Source organism: Physeter macrocephalus, chromosome 1 (genome assembly GCF_002837175.3).
Source record: "Physeter macrocephalus isolate SW-GA chromosome 1, ASM283717v5, whole genome shotgun sequence".
Taxonomy (NCBI): domain Eukaryota; kingdom Metazoa; phylum Chordata; class Mammalia; order Artiodactyla; family Physeteridae; genus Physeter; species Physeter macrocephalus.
Window position 1 is genome coordinate 61,164,172 of NC_041214.2, and position 21,707 is coordinate 61,185,878.

The window sequence follows — 21,707 nt, forward strand, 5'->3', positions numbered from 1 at the left end:
CACTGTTGGTGGGAATGTAAATTGATACAGCCACTATGGAAAACAGTATGGAAGTTCCTTTAAAAACTAAAAATAGAATTACCATATGACCCAGCAATCCCACCACTGGGCATATACCCAGAGAAAACCATAATTCAAAAAGACACATGCACCCCAGTGTTCATTGCAGCCCTATTTACAATAGCTAGGTCATGGAAGCAACCTAAATGTCCATGGACAGACGAATGGATAAAGAAGATGTGGTACATATATACAATGGAATATTACTCACCCATAAAAAGCAATGAAATTGGGTCATTTGTAGAGTCATGGATGGACCTAGAGACTTAAGTACAGAGTGAAGTAAGTCAGAAAGAGAAAAACAAATATAGTATATTAACGCATATATGTGGAATCTAGAAAAATGGTACAGATGAACCAGTTTGCAAGGCAGAAACAGAACTAGAGGAATCAGGCTCTGTGATTGCAGATTATACTACAAAGCTACAATCATCAAAACAGTATGGTACTGGGGGGCGGGGTAATGGTGGGATGAATTGGGAGATTGGGATTGACATATATACAATAATATGTATAAAACAGATAACTAATAAGAACCTGCTGTATAAAAATAAAAAAGTAAAAACTATAACCAGGATCCTAAGCCTTGGACCAGCAGTGAGTCGGAGGCACTGAGACAAAACTGTTCAATTAAAAGGATAATAAATAAGGAAAATGCAGTAGCCTCAGGACAGTAGTTTTCCTCATTTCCATTCTGCAGAAATAAACACAAATCTTCTCTGGAGGAAAGCATTTTCAATTTCATTCCTCAGAATGCCTAGAGTTTAGCCATAGCAAAAAATGAGGTAACAGTAAAAAATAACCAAACATAGAAAGGAAACAATAAGGAACAATTCACCATGAGGAAGAATCATCAGAGTAGTAAATATCTAATTTGGATCCCCAAGGACTCCAGGTATTAGAATTATTTGATAAGAAAATGCAGTAATTAATATGAAATTAAAGAGCAAAAGTCAAAATCCCCAAAATGAGCAAACAACAAAAGAGCATACAAAATTACCAGGCAGTTAAAAAATGTTTTAGAAAAAAATTGTTAAATTTTAAAACTAAATGTACAGGTTATATAGAAAGTGGGCACATCCCATTATAAACACTCCCATAAAAGCCAAGAATATGATAAGATGCCACCTGAAATGTGGAGGAAAAACCTCAACAAGGAATGGGAAATTTTTGCACAATTTTTCTGAAAGGCATTTAAAAAATGAATAAATGGATAAATACAGGGTGTGCTTTCTCAATATTTTAAAGATGTCACCTATCAAATTCAATGTAAAGCCAATCCAAAAATTAATATGGTTTTTCATGAAACATGAATACTGATCCTAAGATTACTTAGAAGGATAAGATGCCAGAGGATTGTTAAAATTAAAAACAAAAAACAAAAAAAACCCCACAGAAGTAGGAATTTCTCTACCAGATATCAAAACATACAATAAAGCTATGCTGGTTAAAACAGTGGTGTATTTATGCAGGAAAAAGCAAATAGACTAATGGAAAGAATAACGCATCCAGAAACAAATTCATGTATACCTGGAAATTCAAATGATAACAATGGAACTTCAAACCGGTGAGGGAGACAAATTTTTCAAAAGCAATTATTCAAAATAAATCTTGGATGTCCATTTGTAGAAAAAAAAACATTTTACACAAAAATAAACTGCAAAGTTAAATGCAATAAAAAAAATCCACAGGGCTTCCCTGGTGGCACAGTGGTTGAGAATCTGCCTGCCAATGCAGGGAACACGGGTTTGAAGAAATTACTTATGTGGTCTTAAAGATGTGTGTGTGCATGTGTGTGTAAATGTGTGTGTGTATGTGTGACAGTTGGTTAGAGACAATATCTCTTATAATTAACAGACGATTGAATAATTAAATTATGACCATCCATACTATGAATTACTATGTAGCAGGTAAAAATTCAGGTCTATGTATACTCACATTGAAAGATCTCAAGGAGATATTGTTTAGGGAAAAGCAAGTTGCAAGAAAGTATGTCTCATGTGATGCCACATAAAAATTAATAATAAATACAACCTTGTATTTGTATACACACATAGGATGGTATACAGTATATAATACTAAATTATAACAACACCACATATTATTATAATACAATATTTTATAGTATATAAGTATGTGATATAAATATAAGACAATACACATCCTGTTAATAATAGCTATTTCTTGGGAGAGGGATTGATTTGAAGGGGGAGTGAAGAAAAGGGATATTCACTTCTTGTACTACATGCTTTCTCATTCGTAATTTTTACAGAAGAGCATTAATCTGTTTACTTGCATAATTTAAACAAAATGAAAATGGCTTTGTCTATGGATGGATAGAGGAAAGTTGAGGAGAGAGGGTATGCAGAAGGGGAAGGAAGACACACAGGTAAGAGCTAGTCACCAGCACAAGAGTCTTTGAATTTTCCTTCCCAACCTTGGGTGCACAATACAGAAGCCAGACTCTGGGAAAAATCAAAACCTCAAACAAAAGATTAAGTTACAAACTGATCTGATTCTGGTGGCCAAATCAGGATAAGTAGCCCAAGAGAGAAGAGTTAGGAGCAATAGAAAAGCCTAATCAGATTCAGTGGTTGAGATATTTCCCAGAGGCTTTGAAAAATCCTATTACTCCCATGGTGATTCCTCCTCTAAATGACCAAGTTACTTTTATAGTATATAAGTATGTGATATAAATATAAGACAATACACATCCTGTTAATAATAGCTATTTCTTGGGAGAGGGATTGATTTGAAGGGGGAGTGAAGAAAAGGGATATTCACTTCTTGTACTACATGCTTTCTCATTCGTAATTTTTACAGAAGAGCATTAATCTGTTTACTTGCATAATTTAAACAAAATGAAAATGGCTTTGTCTATGGATGGATAGAGGAAAGTTGAGGAGAGAGGGTATGCAGAAGGGGAAGGAAGACACACAGGTAAGAGCTAGTCACCAGCACAAGAGTCTTTGAATTTTCCTTCCCAACCTTGGGTGCACAATACAGAAGCCAGACTGGGAAAAATCAAAACCTCAAACAAAAGATTAAGTTACAAACTGATCTGATTCTGGTGGCCAAATCGGGATAAGTAGCCCCGGAGAGAAGAGTTAGGAGCAATAGAAAAGCCTAATCAGATTCAGTGGTTGAGATATTTCCCAGAGGCTTTGAAAAATCCTATTACTCCCATGGTGATTCCTCCTCTAAATGACCAAGTTACTGGCTCCCAGCAGGGCCTTGCCATCAGTGATTGCCATCTTATGACACAATTTAGGAGTCCAAAGCAAAATGCAACTGGACTATTACTTATACCGAATGCTATAGGGATAAACTTATTGTTTAATAATCACTGGAAAGCACAATAGAGCAGTTTTCCAAAAAAGAACTGAAGTCTCAGAAAATTATTTGGATCTAAATTACTTTGGTCTGAAAATCCTCTGGTTTAGCAATTCATAGACCAAAATATGGTTCAGTCAAAGGCTCTTTGAAAAAAGAATGCTTTCTTTCATTTTCCCTGTTCCCTAAATTAACCCTAGTCCTATAAAATATCCAAAAGAATTTTATGCAGTAAAACAAAGGCTTAACCTGGTAGCTGAAAGCTCTGTTATTTGTTGTGAAGACATACAGGCTAAGATTATTATGCATTTATGGAAGTGAAATGGATTTAGACTAATGTGAAAGACGGCATGACAAGCTTCATTACAATGTAATGGTTTAAAAGTCAAAGCAAAAATAGGATGATAAAACTGACTTGAAAGAGGCCAGGTAGTCTTAACATTGATGATATTTTTTGCAGTACGCGGGCCTCTCACTGTTGTGGCCTCTCCCGTTGCAGAGCACAGGCTCTGGACGCACAGGCTCGGTGGCCATGGCTCACGGGCCCAGCCGCTCCGTCGCATGTGGGATCTTCCCGGACCGGGGCACGAACCCGTGTCCCCTGCATCGGCAGGCGGATTCTCAACCACTGAGCCACCAGGGAAGCCCCTTCACTTGCTTTTAAAGTTATAACACCTTTCAGGGAATTCTATAATGATAAAATATCTATTATTTCTTTCATATTTAGCTTTGATAAAGATTTGTTCATTTAACTAAGATTTATTGAGGACCTACTATGTATATGGCACAACCCAAAAAGAGAGTTCCAAACCTTGTGAATCCTGTCGGCTAGTTGATAGTTACACTATTTTATATGCTTTATTCAACATGTATTTAATGTACATTAATATGTGCTAGATACTGGGAAACACAAAAATGAATTCAACAAATAATCTTTGTCTTTAAGCACTCAAAATGCAGTGAAAGAGAGAGTATACATATACAACCTTCAAGTATACATGTCAGGTTGTGTTAAATTCAATAATGGGGGACTTCCCTGGTGGTCCAGTGGTTAAGAATCCGTCTTGCAATGCAGGGGATGCCGGTTCGATCCCTGGTCAGGGAAATAGATTCCCACATGCCGCGGGGCAACTAAGCCCGCAGGCCACAACTACAGCAACAAAGAGCCCACTCACCACACGGAAAGATCCTGCACAAGCAACTAAGATCTGAGGCAGCCAAAAAAAACCCCCACAAATAAATAAATATTTTAAAAAACAAATTCAATAATGGGAGTTAGAACAAAGTGCTAAAAGATCTCAGAAAACAGAACAACTAAAAGCTAAGGCATCAGAAAAGTCTTCATTCTGAGTTTCTTTGGTATTTAAGATTCACAGTAATATGTATTCACTTCAAACTGTCAAAAAATAATCACTGAGGCTTCCTAATATGTATTCACTTCAAACTGTCAAAAAATAATCACTGGGGCTTCCCTGATGGCACAGTGGTTAAGAATCTGCCTGCCAATGCAGGGGACACGGGTTCGAGCCCTGGTCCGGGAAGATCCCACATGCCACAGAGCAACTAAGCCTGTGCGCCACAACTACTGAGCCCGTGAACCTAGAGCCTGTGCTCCGCAACAAGAGAAGCCACCGCGGTGAGAAGCCCACTTGCCGCAACTAGAGAAAGCCCGCATGCAGCAACGAAGACCCAATGCAGCCAAAAAAAAACAAAAACAAAAACAAAACACTGAACAGATACTGCAAGGTGCCAAGCACTGTGACTGATACCAAGTGTACAAGCTGAAAAGACACTGACCCTACTTAGGAAAGCTAACTATAATTTCAGTACAACAGAACACATGCTCTAAGGAGGGACACACAGGTGCAATGGGAGTGCAGAGAAAGAAACACCTAGGTCTGTCTGAAAGACTCCACAAAGTTTGAAATTTCAAGGATAAATAGGCTTTCGCCAACTGAGCATGGAGGAGAGGGAACTGAAGGCAGAAAGAAGGGCACGTGGCAGAGCCATGAGGCAGCATGGTGGAAACAGGAAAAGTGTGATGCGGAGCATCAGATGAATGGAAGAAAAAAGCAAGAAGTGAGGTGGGCCTTGTAGCCTGGTGAAGGGCTTTAAATAAAAGCTTAAGAATTTTAGAGCTGATATTTAGAATGAGGGTAAGAGGAGGTATTGAAGATTTTTTCTTAGACACCACTTAATTAGCAGGATGAAGGGCAGATTGGAATCAGACCTGTATGCAAGAAGGGAGACATGTTAGGCAACCTTGCAATGTTTTGGATGAGCTAACTCGAAAGATAATAATTCAAAAGAAGATGAGATTTTGAATTAGAGCAATGGCAGTTGAGAGGGAGAGGTGAGGCTGATAAATATATTTGATGGTAGAATCAACTAGAATTGGCAGTTGAGTGGTGAAGTTTCAGGTGAAGGGAGGAGATTTACGGTCTGATAGGTAATACAGTAAAATAAGCAAGTTTGGCAGGACTTATGCATAGGGTGAGGCTAAGGAGTTGAAGATGAATTTCTATTTTTTCTATTTAATTTTCACATATACAAGTATCGCTTTAGAATAGAATTAAAAGTCAGAGTCACTGAAAAAGTCTCAGAGGCTGTCCCCATCCTTCTCTTCACAGCCAGGTATCTTGAAATCTATCACATGTTAACTGGATCTATATCAGGCATTATGTAAAACAGAAGCTTTACAGAGGAACACATGATGAGATTATTAGAGATAAAGACATTTTTCTGGGAGATATGAGTAGTGAATAATGTGATCCGGATACAACCGGGACTACCTGGTTTTGGTACAATGTTTTTTCCACCATATTTGCACCAATATTATCAAATAGAATGGACTAATATACTTAACTGAAATGTTCTTAATGTACTTGATATTCTTCAGATTAACTTTGATTTCTAATTTACTGAGTCTCTTCAATGGAAACGCAACACTAGTTAATTGGCTGTGCCTATTCCATATCTTATCAAAGCAACATTTTCTCATTCCCATTTCTGTTTTGTATTTTTATTGGATTAGTGAGTACTTTGGAAACTCTCAAAATGTGGCCTATTGAGAACCCAAAAATAAGGATTACATCTATGAGTACATGGTTTAAAACAATTTTTTTAATGAAACACCTTGTCCAGTTGCCCAGGACTATTCCTAAATTACCATCAGTATCATTTTTAAAATACAGATTTCCAAAAACATAGTAGTAAGTCACTATATTATAAAAATCTACACCAGCTCTAAGAGGAATTTCGGACCAAAGATAGGTTTGGGTAGGAACTGGGGAGGCAGAACTAAATAAATTAAATGCACACTGTTACTAACCTTATCTTTGGAGAAGATGAAAAGTTGTTTTCTTGCAACAAAGAACTGGACAGCTATTACACTGGCTGAGTGACCCCAAAGGACACCAACTGGCTTAGAGACAACATAGGGGTTCCAAAGGCAAACTTTATTGTTAAAGCCAGCAGTTGCTAATCAGAATCAGAAAGAAAAAAAATGCTTTTAATAACATGAATACTCTACTCGTTTTTGAAACGAGTATATCACATACTATATCACCGTAGGTTGATAAAAGCCTTCTGAGCATTAATGCACCCTTGTCTTGAAGGAAGGAAAATCTTATCATTGTCCAATAGCCCAGGCTAATGCATGAATGCTATCATTGGAAATAGTTGAAATGCAGGGTGTAGGGGAGAAGGAGTCTGCATGGGGTGAAAGGACAAGACAGTTCCATTAAGAGGCAACCAGTAGCCCAACCCGGAGGGCAGAAAATCCTTCTCCCAGTCCCAAAGTTCCCCCTCTACAGCCATCACAGCCTAGGAATGCAGACCACGTTAAAATTATCCCAGGGGTAAGAGAGAACTAAAACAATATTTAAAGTTTCCAAATTAATGAAAAAGTGTAAGGAAACCAATTATTTTCACTGTCATGTAAATAATCAAGTATTTGCAAGCAAATAAGCAACAGAAATATATGTTTGACCTGCTCTATTGAGGCAGTAGTTTTTTGTGTTTTTTTTTTTTAACACAAATTGATTATATTCAGGGAGCACATCAAAAACTGGGAGTACAGTGCTTCTTCAGGTCTGGGGAAACTCAGCAGAGCACTCTTTGTCATTCCCTTGTTTAGGGCCAACTGTGGAGCTGAACTTATTCACATTTATGGAATCGCCATAAATGGCAGACCCCTATTTGGATTAATACCCAGTGTAAGGGTTATAACAATAAGAGGAAGTGAATCCACTCGTTTCAAGTCTTTACCCCATAGTATGAAATTAGTAAGGCAATTGATAAACTTTACCAAGTGTTACTGCATACAGTAATATGTGATACCAGCACTGTGCCAGGTACAAGGTAGCGATCAGTATAAAGGGGCTGAAATAATCAATGAATCAATGCAATGGTTGAAATTTGAGTCCTCCCAAACTCAATTCACTAACTTCCAGCTTTCTCTAATAAATCTACAATCCTCCTTGAAAGTCTGATGTTGGCATATTCCTGAGTTCAAAGTCAAGGTCTCTTTTTACCATGATTGTCAGCTGTGATTGTTGGGAATTTTAGAGACTCAACTTAGCTGATATCAATACTCTATATAAATGATAATTTTTGAAAGGGGGTTAATATGACCCATTCTGTAGGCCATGTATGTTCATTCTCTGTACTACCCTATTGATTTTAAAAATAATACCTCACTTTTTTATAATATTTGAACTAATATCATATATATCAAATTATCAGCTTTCAAAATATCTAAATATTTTATTTAAATAGATAATGCCTGAAAACCTTTATCGCTTATTTCTTCAGCTAAAATTTACATCAAAAAAGAACTCTCCTTTAGTATGCTAAAGGATAAATCTGAAATTTTTCAAAAAGCATTAGAAGTTGTATTCTGAAAGGTGATTGAAAAACATTCTACATTTTGCATTTCTCTAGTAAGTGAGTGAGTGTGTGTGTGCGTGTGTGTGCGCATGCACATAAGAAAATGATGTACTTGAGTTGAGAATTTGGTGATGTGAGGAAGATGGCAGAAGGCAGACACTGCATTCTTTCTCTATGTCATTTTACATTCCCCACCAATTCTGATAAAAAGACTCATTAAAGCACTGGGGAACTTTCTCATATTGTCACCCCAATGTAGTTCATATATGCTGCACATCATAATGCATCACTATCAGACATAATAAAATGTGAGCTGCTCAAGCTGGTCTCTCTGGCAATAAAGCAACACGGTGAAGAGGCTCCATGCATGCAGATATGCATCCCAGACTATTGATGAGTCCCTCATAGTTATCATGATTTATTTTACATACCAATTAAATTGAGACAAGAGTGGTAATCAAAAGCACGAATGCCCTGGGCAATGTTGAAGGATGTCATTTTAAGACGCTTTTTTGATTTCTCTCTCCATGCCAGCACCACAGTGTTTGTATTGCTGGTTGTACTGGAAATAATAGCATCTAAGGACGCATTGTAAGTAACTCATTAAAAAAGAAAAGAAAAGAAAACAACCTTTAGTCGATTTCTCAAAAGATACAGGCAAAACAGAATTGTTTTAAAAGATAAAATTAAAAATTAAACTCAGATTATGATGATGCAACCTGACACTTAGAAAACACCTCACTAAACCCTTCTCTCACCAAAGAACCCACAGTGAAAAGTTACATCAAAGTCTGCATTCAGACTTTTCCTCCCTCGCAACGATCGCTTAAAATTTTTTTAAATTAGAACACATGACAGGAAACAATATTAATCACAATAATCATGTGGGATTCTCGAGATATAGGCATCTGAAGTTGTTTACATAGAAAACAGCTTAGAATGTAAGATCGCTTCTCCCTTTGCAGCAAATGATAGACAAACTTACTACCAAGAATAACTCTGGAGCAAAAGATAGCACGTGCCTGCCCACTGTAGAAGATTCAGGTTCTCTAAACTCAGGGTTCCTCTCCTGTAACATGACCCACTGCGTGTGCATGCATTCATCTGCAACTGTCTGCTTTGCCTCTGTGGGACTTGGGTGTCAAGGGGAACTGACACAAATATGTGGATACTCATGGGGCTTGCTGTGCTGGGAGTAACAAAGTCTTTTTTCTCTAACACAGGAGTCTTCTGTCCTCTGTCATTTTAAGATTATTTTAAAAATTCTTTCTCCAAGTGAGAACCACAGTATTTGTATTGTTAGCTGTGCTGGAAATGGCAAGCTAACTTAATAGTAACTAACTTGGAAATAGTCTTACTATTTTGGTGAAAGAATTTAATTTGCTTTATATAGATGTGTGTATATACATATGCGTATATATATACACACATATATATGAATACATACATTTCCGAATTACTAAAGGCAAGGAAATTCTGAGAGGCAGAAGTATAGCTCAATACATTCTTTCCTTTGAGCTTATTCTATTAAGATGATTGCTTCTAAAAGCAACTGGGACTTATATGTTTTAACATGACTAATTTAAAACTAAGGAGATTGGGGCTATTCATGTGTCACATATAGATGTCCTCTCTCAAAACACAGCATCCAACCTTCAGATTTATTATGCGTCTACTACATGCCCTGTGCTATGATACCTTTAATAAGAGAAGAAATAGACATAGCTTGCATGGTCCCAAGCTTGGAAAAAAAGATATGTAAATCAAACAATTACAGAAAACTTTAGTATACAATAAAGGGATAAATTGAGTAGTACAGAAATTATAATAGAAGCTCAAAGATGAAAGAAACCAGTGTGGGCTTCAGGGTTTGGAAGACATTTGGTGGGCCCTGACAAAAAGAGAGCATTTCAAGAGATAAATGGTGACAAAACACATGTGTGGGAAACAAAAGGTAAACTCCAGAATTCAGAGCTCAAAGAAGACAAATCTACTCCTTTATTGTACAGGCTAAGAAATAAGAGACCCGTGCAGGTTCAAAGATTTGGCCAAAGTCAGCCATTGACTGCTGTCCAACTCAGAACTAGAGCCCAAGCATTCTGATTCTGAGTCTGGTAGTTTAATGTTATATAATGCGCAATATTAAAAATCCAGTCGGGATTGGACATTAGCGTTTGGCAGAGCCAGAGTACAAAGTCAAATCTGATCTCCTGACCACTGGAACAGGGCTTCTCATATTTTAATATGCACAACTGTCACCTAGAGATCGGTGTTAAAACGCAGATACTCAGAAAACCTAAGGTGCTGCATTGATAACGATCCGCAGTTGTGGTTGCTGATGCTCTCTTACGACCACACTTGGAGCAGCAAGACACTAGAATACATTCCTTAGAGCACTGCCATCCTTCTATAGTCTAGAGAATTAAACCATAGTTCTTAAAACTGGGGATATTAAATGCCCCTTTGGGAATCTGATGAAAGATATAGACCTTCTCCACCAGAAAGATGTGTACACACACAAAATTTTGTATAAAATATCAGGATCTGGGGAACCTCCCCCCTTCTACTCATGAAGCCCAACCATGATAGATCTGAAGAACTCAGGTAATTCATCTCCAGCTGCAAAGTAATTTGGGATTGCAAAACACTTCACCTGCTTTTTCAAGTGATTCTTAAAGTTTCTGTTACTAATGATGGATATGCTTTGCTCTTTGCAGGGAAGAGCCCTTTGCAGGAAGCAGCTCTCTGCAGGAGGCCCCTTTTGTCTTGTCACTTTAGCAAAGCTATATTGTAACTAACCTTTAAACTAGGCGCCCCCATGCTCTACTCACCTCCTGCCAAAGCACACCTTTACAAGTCTTTTGATCACACAATGCCTTGCCTAACCTGTTGATTCTTTCCTTAGATCAAAGAAATAGAAATGAAGACTAAGTAATTAACAGATGACTAGATCTTTTCCCCAGCTTCCCCTTCTGTAATCCCTCAAGCCAACTGTGTGAACAAGACAGCATTTAAAGAAAGATCACAAGGAGTCCACAAGTCTGCATGCAATGGGAGATGGTGATGAATCTGACCCCCTACCTCAATGATTAAATGAGTTTACTGCCCCTTTTTCCCTTTAAAAACTTTCATGGCCGAGCAGAATCTTCCGAGCTGGTTCTAGAACACAAGTCCACCTTCTCCCCAGGTTGCAGGCCTACTGAATAAAGCAACTTTTCCATTCCTACCAGCACTTGTCTCTCAAGTATTGACTTTCAAGTGGCGAGCAGCCCAACCTGAGTTCAGTAATGCCCACTTTGGCGCAACTAAGGAGCCCGCGAGCTGCAACTAAGGACCCCACCTGCCACAACTAAGACCCCACACAACCAAATTAATTAATTAATTTTTAAAAATACAAAAAAACAAACAAAAAAAACCCCACTTTGGGCTTCTCTTTTTAGTTTCTACTTCTTTAAAGTAAATGAGTTTAACCGATCTTTGATGCCAGGGTTCTACAAATCAATGCCAGAAAACAATTTCTAAGGAAAAAAGGAGGAGCTGCAACAATGCAAAGGAGACTTTCAGAAAAGAGAGCTCACAGAGCTCTAGGCAAACAGAATAATTCACTGAGCAGTATATTGTGAAATGTCGTGAAACACAAAAAGACTGCTAAGGGCCAAATTGGTCTATTTCTCCACTCTGCCCAGAATTCACCTGGATGGTACGTTTCTTGCTCATCCCCCATCATGTAATCTCCCTCAATCTATGGATTACTTGTAATAATTATTCGGGTAATTTTTTGAATCCCTCCCATTCATTACCAGGTATCATCACGCCAGATGCCCTCACCCTGTAGTCATCTTTAGTGGGCAGATATCCCAAATTTACTGATGAGGAAATAGTCCAAAAGCCATATCACCCAAAGGCATGTGGCTAACTGGAGGTGGAGATGAGATTGAGCCCAGTCCTGTCTGGCTGTGAGCTTTCCATTTTGTACTACTGCACCCTTATTTTTCACTAAGCCACACTGCTGTATGTATGCCAGGTTCTTTCTATTACCTGATCTGAAGTTCTTTCTATTACCAACTACATTTATGTTCCCCATACTCTCAATCCCAGACCAAACTCCCACTTCACCTTTAGTCTTTCCTGATCTCTTCACTTTTTTATTGCTACTTATCCCCCTAGGACATAGTATTCCTATGTCCTCTTGTTTTCCATCTTTTTCTCATGTACTCTTTCCTTCTTAAAAAAAGAAAAGAAAGAGCGGTAAATGAAGGAAGGAAGGAAGGAAAGAGTAATCAGTTCCTATAAAACTGAGTTCTTTGAGCCTCATTGGGGAGGAATTAACTTTAGGAGCATAAAGGTTGCTGATCACTTTTACACTAACTTTTACACTAACTTTACTGCTACTTTATAGCAGTACCAACAGTATAAAATCTGAGGACAAGTATCCTCATCAGGAGCAACCTCAATGAAAATATGCCCTTTGTTTACAGAAAATGCTAAGAGTTATTATAACTTGACTTAATGAAGCAATATTATAATACATAAAGTATACAACACAGCACTATAATTATATCTTCAAATCCATGGAAATTCCATAATATCATTACACTACAATCAAAATAAAGTATTTCTACCCAGAAAATTGCTTTGTCATGTGTTTCCACATTATATCCAAGTATCTTCTTTCATTTTCAGGCTATAAAGAAAGACATATAAAGAAGTACATTCTGCCCTGGTATTTAAAGTATTGCTGTAAGATTTGAATCTGGAGGTTAGCAAGTGACATTCATGGGCCTGTAGTGTTACATATTAGAGGCTCAACAATTCACACTTTATTTCTAAACCAAGATATAACCCGTTTCTGATTAAATTGTAAAATGCCTGAGTAAAAGGTGAAAGGAAAGCCATTTCCTTAAAATCAGATTACCTGATATATAAAAATGTGTTCCTCCCTTCTTGAAGAGAGGAAAGGAAATAATGGGTTATGATGAAAAAGTTTTTAAAATATCAAGCTAGGGAATGGGATGAACTGATAAAGTATATGAGTTGTTTTTAACATTCTCACTGAGTTTGGGGATTGGTAAAGAAACATTTTAAAATTACTTTTCAATAATATTTGAGAGGATAAAAGACAATTTGATCATGTCTGTCCATTACCATGCTAACTTTCAGCTCCTCCACTGTCTTACCCCTTAGTCATAAAAAAGGCATTAAGGGAAGCTGTCATTGATCTTTGTCCTCATGTTGCTGTCAAAATAACCCTGTGTAATAGCAATTAGTTAATGTGAAAAAAGTGATTTGAAAATGAAAAGTGATGCCTAAAAACTAAGTAAGTAATTGTATTAAGTACCCTTAGAGTAAGCTAGAATGAGGCCACTCTTTTATCATTTGCCAACAGATGAAAGCTATAGCAGGGTAGAAAATTGGGCCATTTCTAACTAGGAATTCTTATTATCATTTTTCAGGCTTTTACTTTATGAGTCACGTGACTTAGGAAAACTCCCTACCTTGAACTTTCTTTGATGCCCTCTTGTTTGAGGGAGTTTATTTTCAGTTGCATTTCTTATTTTGAAGTTGGAGCCCTGAGACCACCACAGGGCTCTCTACATTCTGAGCAGCTGCCATTTCAAAGAGGAAAGATAAGAAAGAATAATTCTACCTATTCCATTTTTAAAAATCAAAATACATGTAACTCAGCACTGGTAGATACATTAAAAATAATAATGCAATTCATTTAATGAATTTTCAGAATACTGATTAGACCTATGTTCACAATACAATGGATCTTACCCTTCCACCACACTGTGGAACGAGCTGCAGGAAAAGATCTTTTACTTCAAACTGAGGCCAGTGGCTCACAGCTGATTTCAACTGCTTTAAACCCAGTGAGGGCGCTGGCAGGAAGGGCAGCGTGTTCCAGCTGACTCAGTGGTGCACCAATTTTGTCTGGAGGACTGATTTAGATGCAGGGAAGTGGAAAAACACACCAGCAAGACACTAAATCTGGCTTTTCTTCCAAACTTAGTCCCATCAATTATGAAGGCTCCCGAAGGAAACGACCTGCTGCCTGGATTCTAAATTCCCTGGCACAGTTCCATTTATTAGCTCAGCAATTAGTGATTTTATCAGTTCAAACTCGTAGCCGTGGTCAAACAAAGGGGGCGAAACACCTTTCAACATAATAAAAAGTCAAAAATTTTTATTATTGGCAATTTAGTATTCACTCTTTCCGGAGCTGTACTTCCAGTCTCTGGTTTCCAAGGTTTCCAATGATATTGTCTATATGAAAAGGCAATTCTTTGAGACCAAAAAAAAAGAGAAACTTCTTTGAGGTTGAAGACATTTATGTCTTGCAACTACTGCCCAAAATCACTGTACTTACTTTTCAAGCATTTCAGAAGGTAATTATTTTTCTGTTAACATACACCACAGAACCACTCAGAGGCAATGAAAACATTTTCTCCTTCAAAGTTTTAAATAAGTATGAACCTTACCTAAAAGCAGTAAGCTAATATTCGCATGTCTGAAACTGAGTTTTTCTTTTGACATTTCAATTTTACAGATATTTTATTATTAGCTTCAGTGAAATAGTAGCACCAAACTTGCCATGTATTAGTTTCTTCCCTCAATTGTACATTCCCTCCTCACACTGAGAAGGAAATCAGTACAAATATTTCTTGAGGAGGTCTAAGAATATCAATTCATGTTGCTGGGGTAAAAAGAGTATCACATGAATGCCATTGTTGGCTTGCTCCTGACACAGTAAGTCTTGCAGACCAAGGAACATAATCACTACTAAGCCCACTGTCCTCTACTTGACTCCAGCCTGCCTTCTTCCTTTTCCTGCCTCCTCATTTCAGCCTTCTTCCATACTCCTCATAGGGAAATAACTGACCTGCAGGCAAACCAAAAACAAAAAAGTTGTATGTAAGCTTTGAGTCCCAGTGACTAAATCTGGGAAAAGGCAGTCATCCACTGCTTAGGACGGAAGCCAGTCCCCTTTCAGAGGTATCTGAGTTTCAAATCTAAAACTTGAAAGAAGACAAAGTCTTATATAGATACTTCACCTTTCCATATTCTCTACTTTCTCCTTTTTGAGTTATCTTCTCCTCTACTGCATTTCTTCAACAGCCATTCATAGAGTATTACACTATACATTATCGGTAAATATATTTTTCTCACCCTGACCATTTTCTTTTTACCATAAATAACCCCCCTTACAAAAAAAAAAAACAAGTCTACCAATATTTGCAAGATTTCTTTTGGTTTCTCTTTTCTTCTGAAATATTTTTAATAACATTTATTCAATGTCTTAGTCCAGGCTGCTGTAACAAAATATACAGACCTAGTGATTTAAACAACAAACATTTATCTCCCACAGTTCTGGAGACTGGGAAGTCCAAGATCAAGGTGCTGACAGGTTTGGTGTCTGGTCAGGGTCGACTTCCTAGTTCACAGATGCTCTCCTTCTCACTGTGCCCTCATGTGGGGAAGAAGTGAGAGAGCTCTCTGGGGGTCTCTTCCTGTTCACAAGAGCTACATCTTCATGACTTAATCACCTCCCAAAGGCACCATATAAGGGGGTAGGCGGTGGGCTTAGGACTTCAACATATGAATTTGGGGGGGAGAAGGACACAAAAATCCAGTCCATACACTCTGCCCCTGCCCCTCTGCCCAAATTCATGTCCTTCTAGCATGTAAAATACATCTCAACAGTTCTAGAAGTCTTAACTCATTCCAACAACAACTCTAAAGTCTATGTTCAAATCTCATCCAGATAGATAAATCAGACATGGGTAAAACTCAGGATACAATCCATCCTGAGGTAAATTGCTCTCCAAGCTATGAACTTGTGAAACCAAACAAGTTACACGTTTCCAAAATAAAATGGTAGAACAGGCATGTGACAGGCATTCCCATTCCAAAAAGAAGAAAGAACAAAGAGGTGATAGGTCTCAAATAAATATAAAACCTAGGGCTTCCCTGGTGGCGCAGTGGTTGAGAATCCGCCTGCCGATGCAGGGGACACGGGTTCGTGCGCTGGGCCTGCGCGTCCGGAGCCTGTGCTCCGCAACGGGAGAGGCCACGGCAGAGGGAGACCCGCATACCCCAAAAAAAAAAAAAAAAAAAAAAAAAAAAAAAAAAACCTAACAGGGGGAAACTCCGTTAAACTTTATGGCTCAAAAATAGCCCATTGGTCTGATAATCTGCCTTCCAAATGTACTGGGATAGCAACATCACCCGCAAAGGTACTGCCCACGCTGTGGCAACGGCCCCACCTATGCTGCGGCTCTCTGAAGTAGCCCCACTTGTGTCAGGGCTCCATTGGCTGCAGCCCACACCACAGGTCTCTGCAGGGCTGCCCCCAACCGAGGCACTAGGCTGGGGCACGTTAGCCACCTGAACCACAGAGGCAGCCTCACTCACCCTTTGAAACCACTCTGCAATATCTCAGAAGAAAAGATCCAGGAACTTGAAGACATAGAAATAGAATCCAACTCAACTAAAGCATAGTAATTTAAAAAAAGAACCAGCTGAATAAAAATGAAAAAGCCTCCATAACTAGTAGGGCAATATCAAGCATCTTACAGAAAAAAAAAAAGAGGGGGAGACAAAAAACTTCAGAAAAAATAGCAATAGAAAAATTTTCAAATTTAATGAAAATCCAAGAATCAAAATGAATTCCAGTCAGCATAAACACACACACACACACACACACACACACACACACACCGAGAAAACTAAGGCACATCACAATCAGATTGCTTAAAATCAGTGAGAAAGGGAAAGTCGTATGAAACATTATACTACGTGTTATAAAGGACACTAAGGAGAATAAAGGACATATTTCCTGCCCTAAGAAAATTGTTTTAATTTTCAATTTATGTATAAATGTGATTTGTATGTGAGAAATCCAAATTTGGGACATCTGAGATTGGGAGGGTTATGACAGACAGAACCAAGATTCTGATGTGGGTACAGATATTTGTAGGAACACAGGAGCAAAGTCAAAATTGAGAAGTTTGCAAATTACACAAGGAAGAGCGCATCTGAATTAGATGGTTGAAGAGACAAATATGAAGCTTGGCAAAGGGAAGGGAAGTATCAGAACAATACTGGTAGGAAAGATTCTTCTTTTGTGGCAGATCAGGAGTATCTCAGAATAAAGAATCCTAGAAGTAGTCAACATTGAGAAAGTGAGCCAGGGAGAGTCTGAGCATTGGGCCCAGGAGGGCATCTGTCAACTGCAAATAGAACATTCCCAACCTGGGAACAGAAGTCTTTGTGAGATATTCTAAAACGGCTCATCATTCCGCATTTCAGACCTCAAGTCCTGAAGATTCCTGTTTCAAAAGGTTGCTTGTTTCTCTCCTTGCTTTATCATTTCCATTTTCTCATGATCCCAACTAGCCAATCTGATTGCAGTTTCTTTCTTTGTCCTCCAATCTATGCTGGACAGAACTACTAAATAAAATTTTCCTAAATGCTGTCTACATCAGGTCTGACCAAATTTCCTCAAAAACCTCCAATGCTTCACTGTTTCATTTTTTCTGTTAAATGTGGAGTTGGCCTGGTTACCAAGATCTTCCAACAGACATCCTGATTAGACCTAGGCACTGTTATGTCCTTAATACTCCATCTCTGATCTATTCATGTCCATCTCGCCCTCCATTATTGTGCCTACTTGCCTACCTTTATTTATGTTCACCATGCTCTCTTTTTTTCCCCTCTACCCATCCATCCTTCAAATACCACCACTCACCCTTGAAGCTCTACCTCATGTCTTTTCCTGCTTAAGAATTACAATAGGAGTCAAAATCTTGTTTATATGATTTAGTAGTTTTCAGTACCATTGTACAATGTTCGAATACATGCTTTTATATTAGTCTTTAATTCTTACTTACCTATTAAGTTTTTTGAGTTAAGCCTATAATTTATCTTTCTTCCACTGCCTCCAATGCCTAAGACAGTTTTAAAGCACATAAAATATAAATAATTGTCGACTGATTTAAATAAGCAGACTAAAGTAAATATATTTTTTCAGCTATTCTTCCAAAGACTATTCGCTTGATTATGAGTTTTAATTCAAAGAGCTAAGACATATATAATCCAAATTAGATAACAAAGATCCCTAATTTTTAAATATATATAAAACTTTTCTGTAGCCAATTCCTAATTGCCGTGGTTTAGAGGCTAAACTCCAAAGGTGGATTCCTTAGGTCATAAACATGAATATTTATTGCTGATACTAAACTAAGCTCGCATATTCTTTTGTCAGTAGGTAAAAGAACTACAAATCAGAATGATATGTTCGAAATATGATGAGCAATGAATTCGCATTGACCTAGAGAAAAATTCTTGTCCTGCAACTTAACAGACAAGAGCTCATCAGCAGATTACTTCACCAGTAGCATTGGTTTTTTATTTGTCATTAAAAACAGTAAAGATGAAAGGCTTACATAATTATGAGTGGAAATTGTTCAAATTAGACTATTTCAGCATTCACAGGCATATTCTACTGTCGTTCAGTAAGAAGTCATTTTTCAGAGGTCGGGTGGAATTTGATGGGAAGACAGAAATCATTGTATGCAGTGTCTGGGGTTCAGTGCTGCTCTCGCTAATGCACCTATTCCTTTGTCACATGAGACAGGAAATAAGCATTTCCCAGGAGCTTGCTACTGAGAAGCCTGAAATCTTATAAATGAAAATGTGAACAATTTGAAAGAATTATTAGAGATAACTTTAGACATTTAGTATTAAATGTTTATTAATATTGGGGTCTAATAGATTAAGCATCCTATGGTGAAAAAGTTAGCAAATACTTTTTTCTAAATAAGGAAAATGAGACTATACACAGGCAAGAAAACCACAGGGAAGATTGGTTTTCATATGCAAGGAGAGGAATTATGACCTAAACCATCTTTTTCATGTCCAAGGTGTGTGGCCTTGTAATCTGTAAAGTAGTTCAATTAGGGGCTCACATTCATTGTACTCTATTTCTATTTTGAGCTAAGCTTTGATGATTAAATGCATAGTGTTCAACCTTATCCTTCCCTCACTTACCTTTCCGGTTATGTCCCCAAGAGAAAGAATTGACTCATTGGCATCAAAAGAGTCATACCAATAATCCATGCAAACTGGTGTTCCTTTCAGGCCTTGGAGTTTATATTGACAAGGAAATTCTTCTTTGGACAGCAGATCATAGAAACAAATCTCTTTTCTTGTAAAAGCCACCGCTATCTAAAGTAGCAAAGTAGAAAATCAGAAAATATTTCTGATGGATTTAGTGAAAACAATATGAAAAGCAGACATGCAAATCTTAGTACCAAATCAGACATTTTCACCTGAGGGTCCTTAATGTATTACAGAAGTATAGCACGGTGGCACAAATGTGCTTTATTCTAACCAAGTATTCTAGGCAAGATAAAAACTTTACCATTTGAACACACTTTCTTCCCTATCCCTACTTCACAGACCCCCAACTTCTTCCACCCATGGGAGACTAGGCAACTAATCACAGGAAAGACAAAGACATAGAGGGCTACAGCATCACACAACCATACAGAAACTTTACAAACCATGTTTTATGAGGCAAGCAGAGGCTTTCACAGAACTAAATTGATAAAAATTCTGTAAGTAGCCTTCCCAAGTCAAATAAAATCCTAAAAACTATTTAAGAAAGGGTAAATACATTTGTAAATAAAATTGACAAAACTTTAGCTAGACTAAACCCCCAAAAAAGAGAGAAGATACACATTACTAAATCCAGAAATAAAAGAGTAGATATTACCAACAACCTTACAGAAATTAAGAAAAGGATTATAAGAGAATACCATGACCAGCTGTAAGCCAACAAATTAGATAACTGAAATGAAATGTACAAATGCACAAAATTACCTAAACACAAAATTACCTAAACACAAAATTACCTAAACTAACTCAAGAAGAAATAGAAAATCTCAGCAGACATATAATAAATAGAAAGATTGAATTTGTAATCAAAAAAATTTCCCACAAAGAAAATCCCAGGCCTGGATGGCTTTTCATTAATAAGTTCTATCAAACATTTAAAGAATTAACACCAATCTTTCCCAAACTCTTCCAAAAACTAGAAATGGAGGGAACACTTTCCAAATCATTTTATGAGGCCAGTATTTCCTAATACCAAAACCACACGAAGACATCACAAGAAAACTGCAGACCAATATTCCTAATAAATATAGATGTAAAAATCTTCAGCTAAATACTATCAAAGAGAATCTAGCAACATATAAAAAAGATTACACACCATGACCAAGTAATATTTATACCAGTGTAGGGAAACAAAACTTGCCACCTCAAAATGTGTCTCTGGCATGAGGATTAATTTAGGTTGATTATTTTTAAGAAACAGAAGACTCAGGAAGTTTTTCTTTTTACCTCCCCCCTAGCTGCCTGAAGAATTTGGATAAAGGGCCTGTTCCTAGAATAGAGCTATCACCAGAGATATCTGCAAAGACCATGGACTAGATGTGATGGCAGAAACTCAGGGTCTAGAGTCCACTCTGAGTCCCAGCATCTCTGTGTGGCCCAGGAAATATTTGTATACCAAATATTTGCTTTTCCATCCTCATGTAAATTGCCTTCATCCCCTTTGAAATCCCAAACCACCATCCCAACACCCTCTTTTGTCTTTGCTAAAGATGATATTTAAGGTGAAGACTTTGGACACTTTGGTGAGTTACTCAGTTTTCCTGGGTCCCTTCCATATATACATGTTATTAGACGTTTGTTTGATTTCCCATTAATCTGTCTCATTTCAATTTAATTATTGGACCAACCTAGAAGGGTAGAGGAAAATTTCTTCCTCCCAACACCAGGAATACCAGGTTAGTTTAACACATACAAATATCAACTAATGTAATACACCATATTAATAGAATAAAGGAAGGGGGAGCTGGGAAGATGGCGGAGGAGTAAGACGCGGAGATCACCTTCCTCCCCACAGATACATCAGAAATACATCTACACGTGGAACTGCTCCTATAGAACACCCACTGAACGCTGGCAGAAGACCTCAGACCTCCCAAAAGGCAAGAAACTCCCCACGTACCTGGGTAGGGCAAAAGAAAAAAGAATAAACAGAGACAAAGAATAGGGACGGGACCTGCACCAGTGGGAGCGAGCTGTGAAGGAAGAAAGGTTTCCACACACTAGAAGCTCCTTCACGGGTGGAGACTGCAGGTGGCAGAGGGGGGAAGCTTTGGAGCCAAGGAGGAGAGCGCAGCAACAGGGGTGTGGAGGGCAAAGTGGAGAGATTCCCGCACAGAGGATCGGTGCCGACCGGCACCCACCAGGACGAGAGGCTTGTCTGCTTACCCGCCGGGGCGGGCGGGGGCTGGGAGCTGAGCCTCGGGCTTCAGTCGGATCCCAGGGAAAGGCCTGGAGTTGGCAGA

General features: G+C 38.1%; 1 protein-coding gene across 1 annotated transcript in view; it reads right to left on the bottom strand.

The window, feature by feature from the left end:
- Positions 1-21,707, bottom strand: part of WDR49 (WD repeat domain 49) — a 149,361-nt gene that overhangs the window by 92,413 nt on the left and 35,241 nt on the right. Inside the window, 4 exon segments of the mRNA XM_024124198.3 lie at positions 6,725-6,873; positions 8,715-8,882; positions 16,551-16,671; positions 19,336-19,512. Coding sequence (XP_023979966.2) covers positions 6,725-6,873; positions 8,715-8,882; positions 16,551-16,671; positions 19,336-19,512 — 615 coding nt within the window.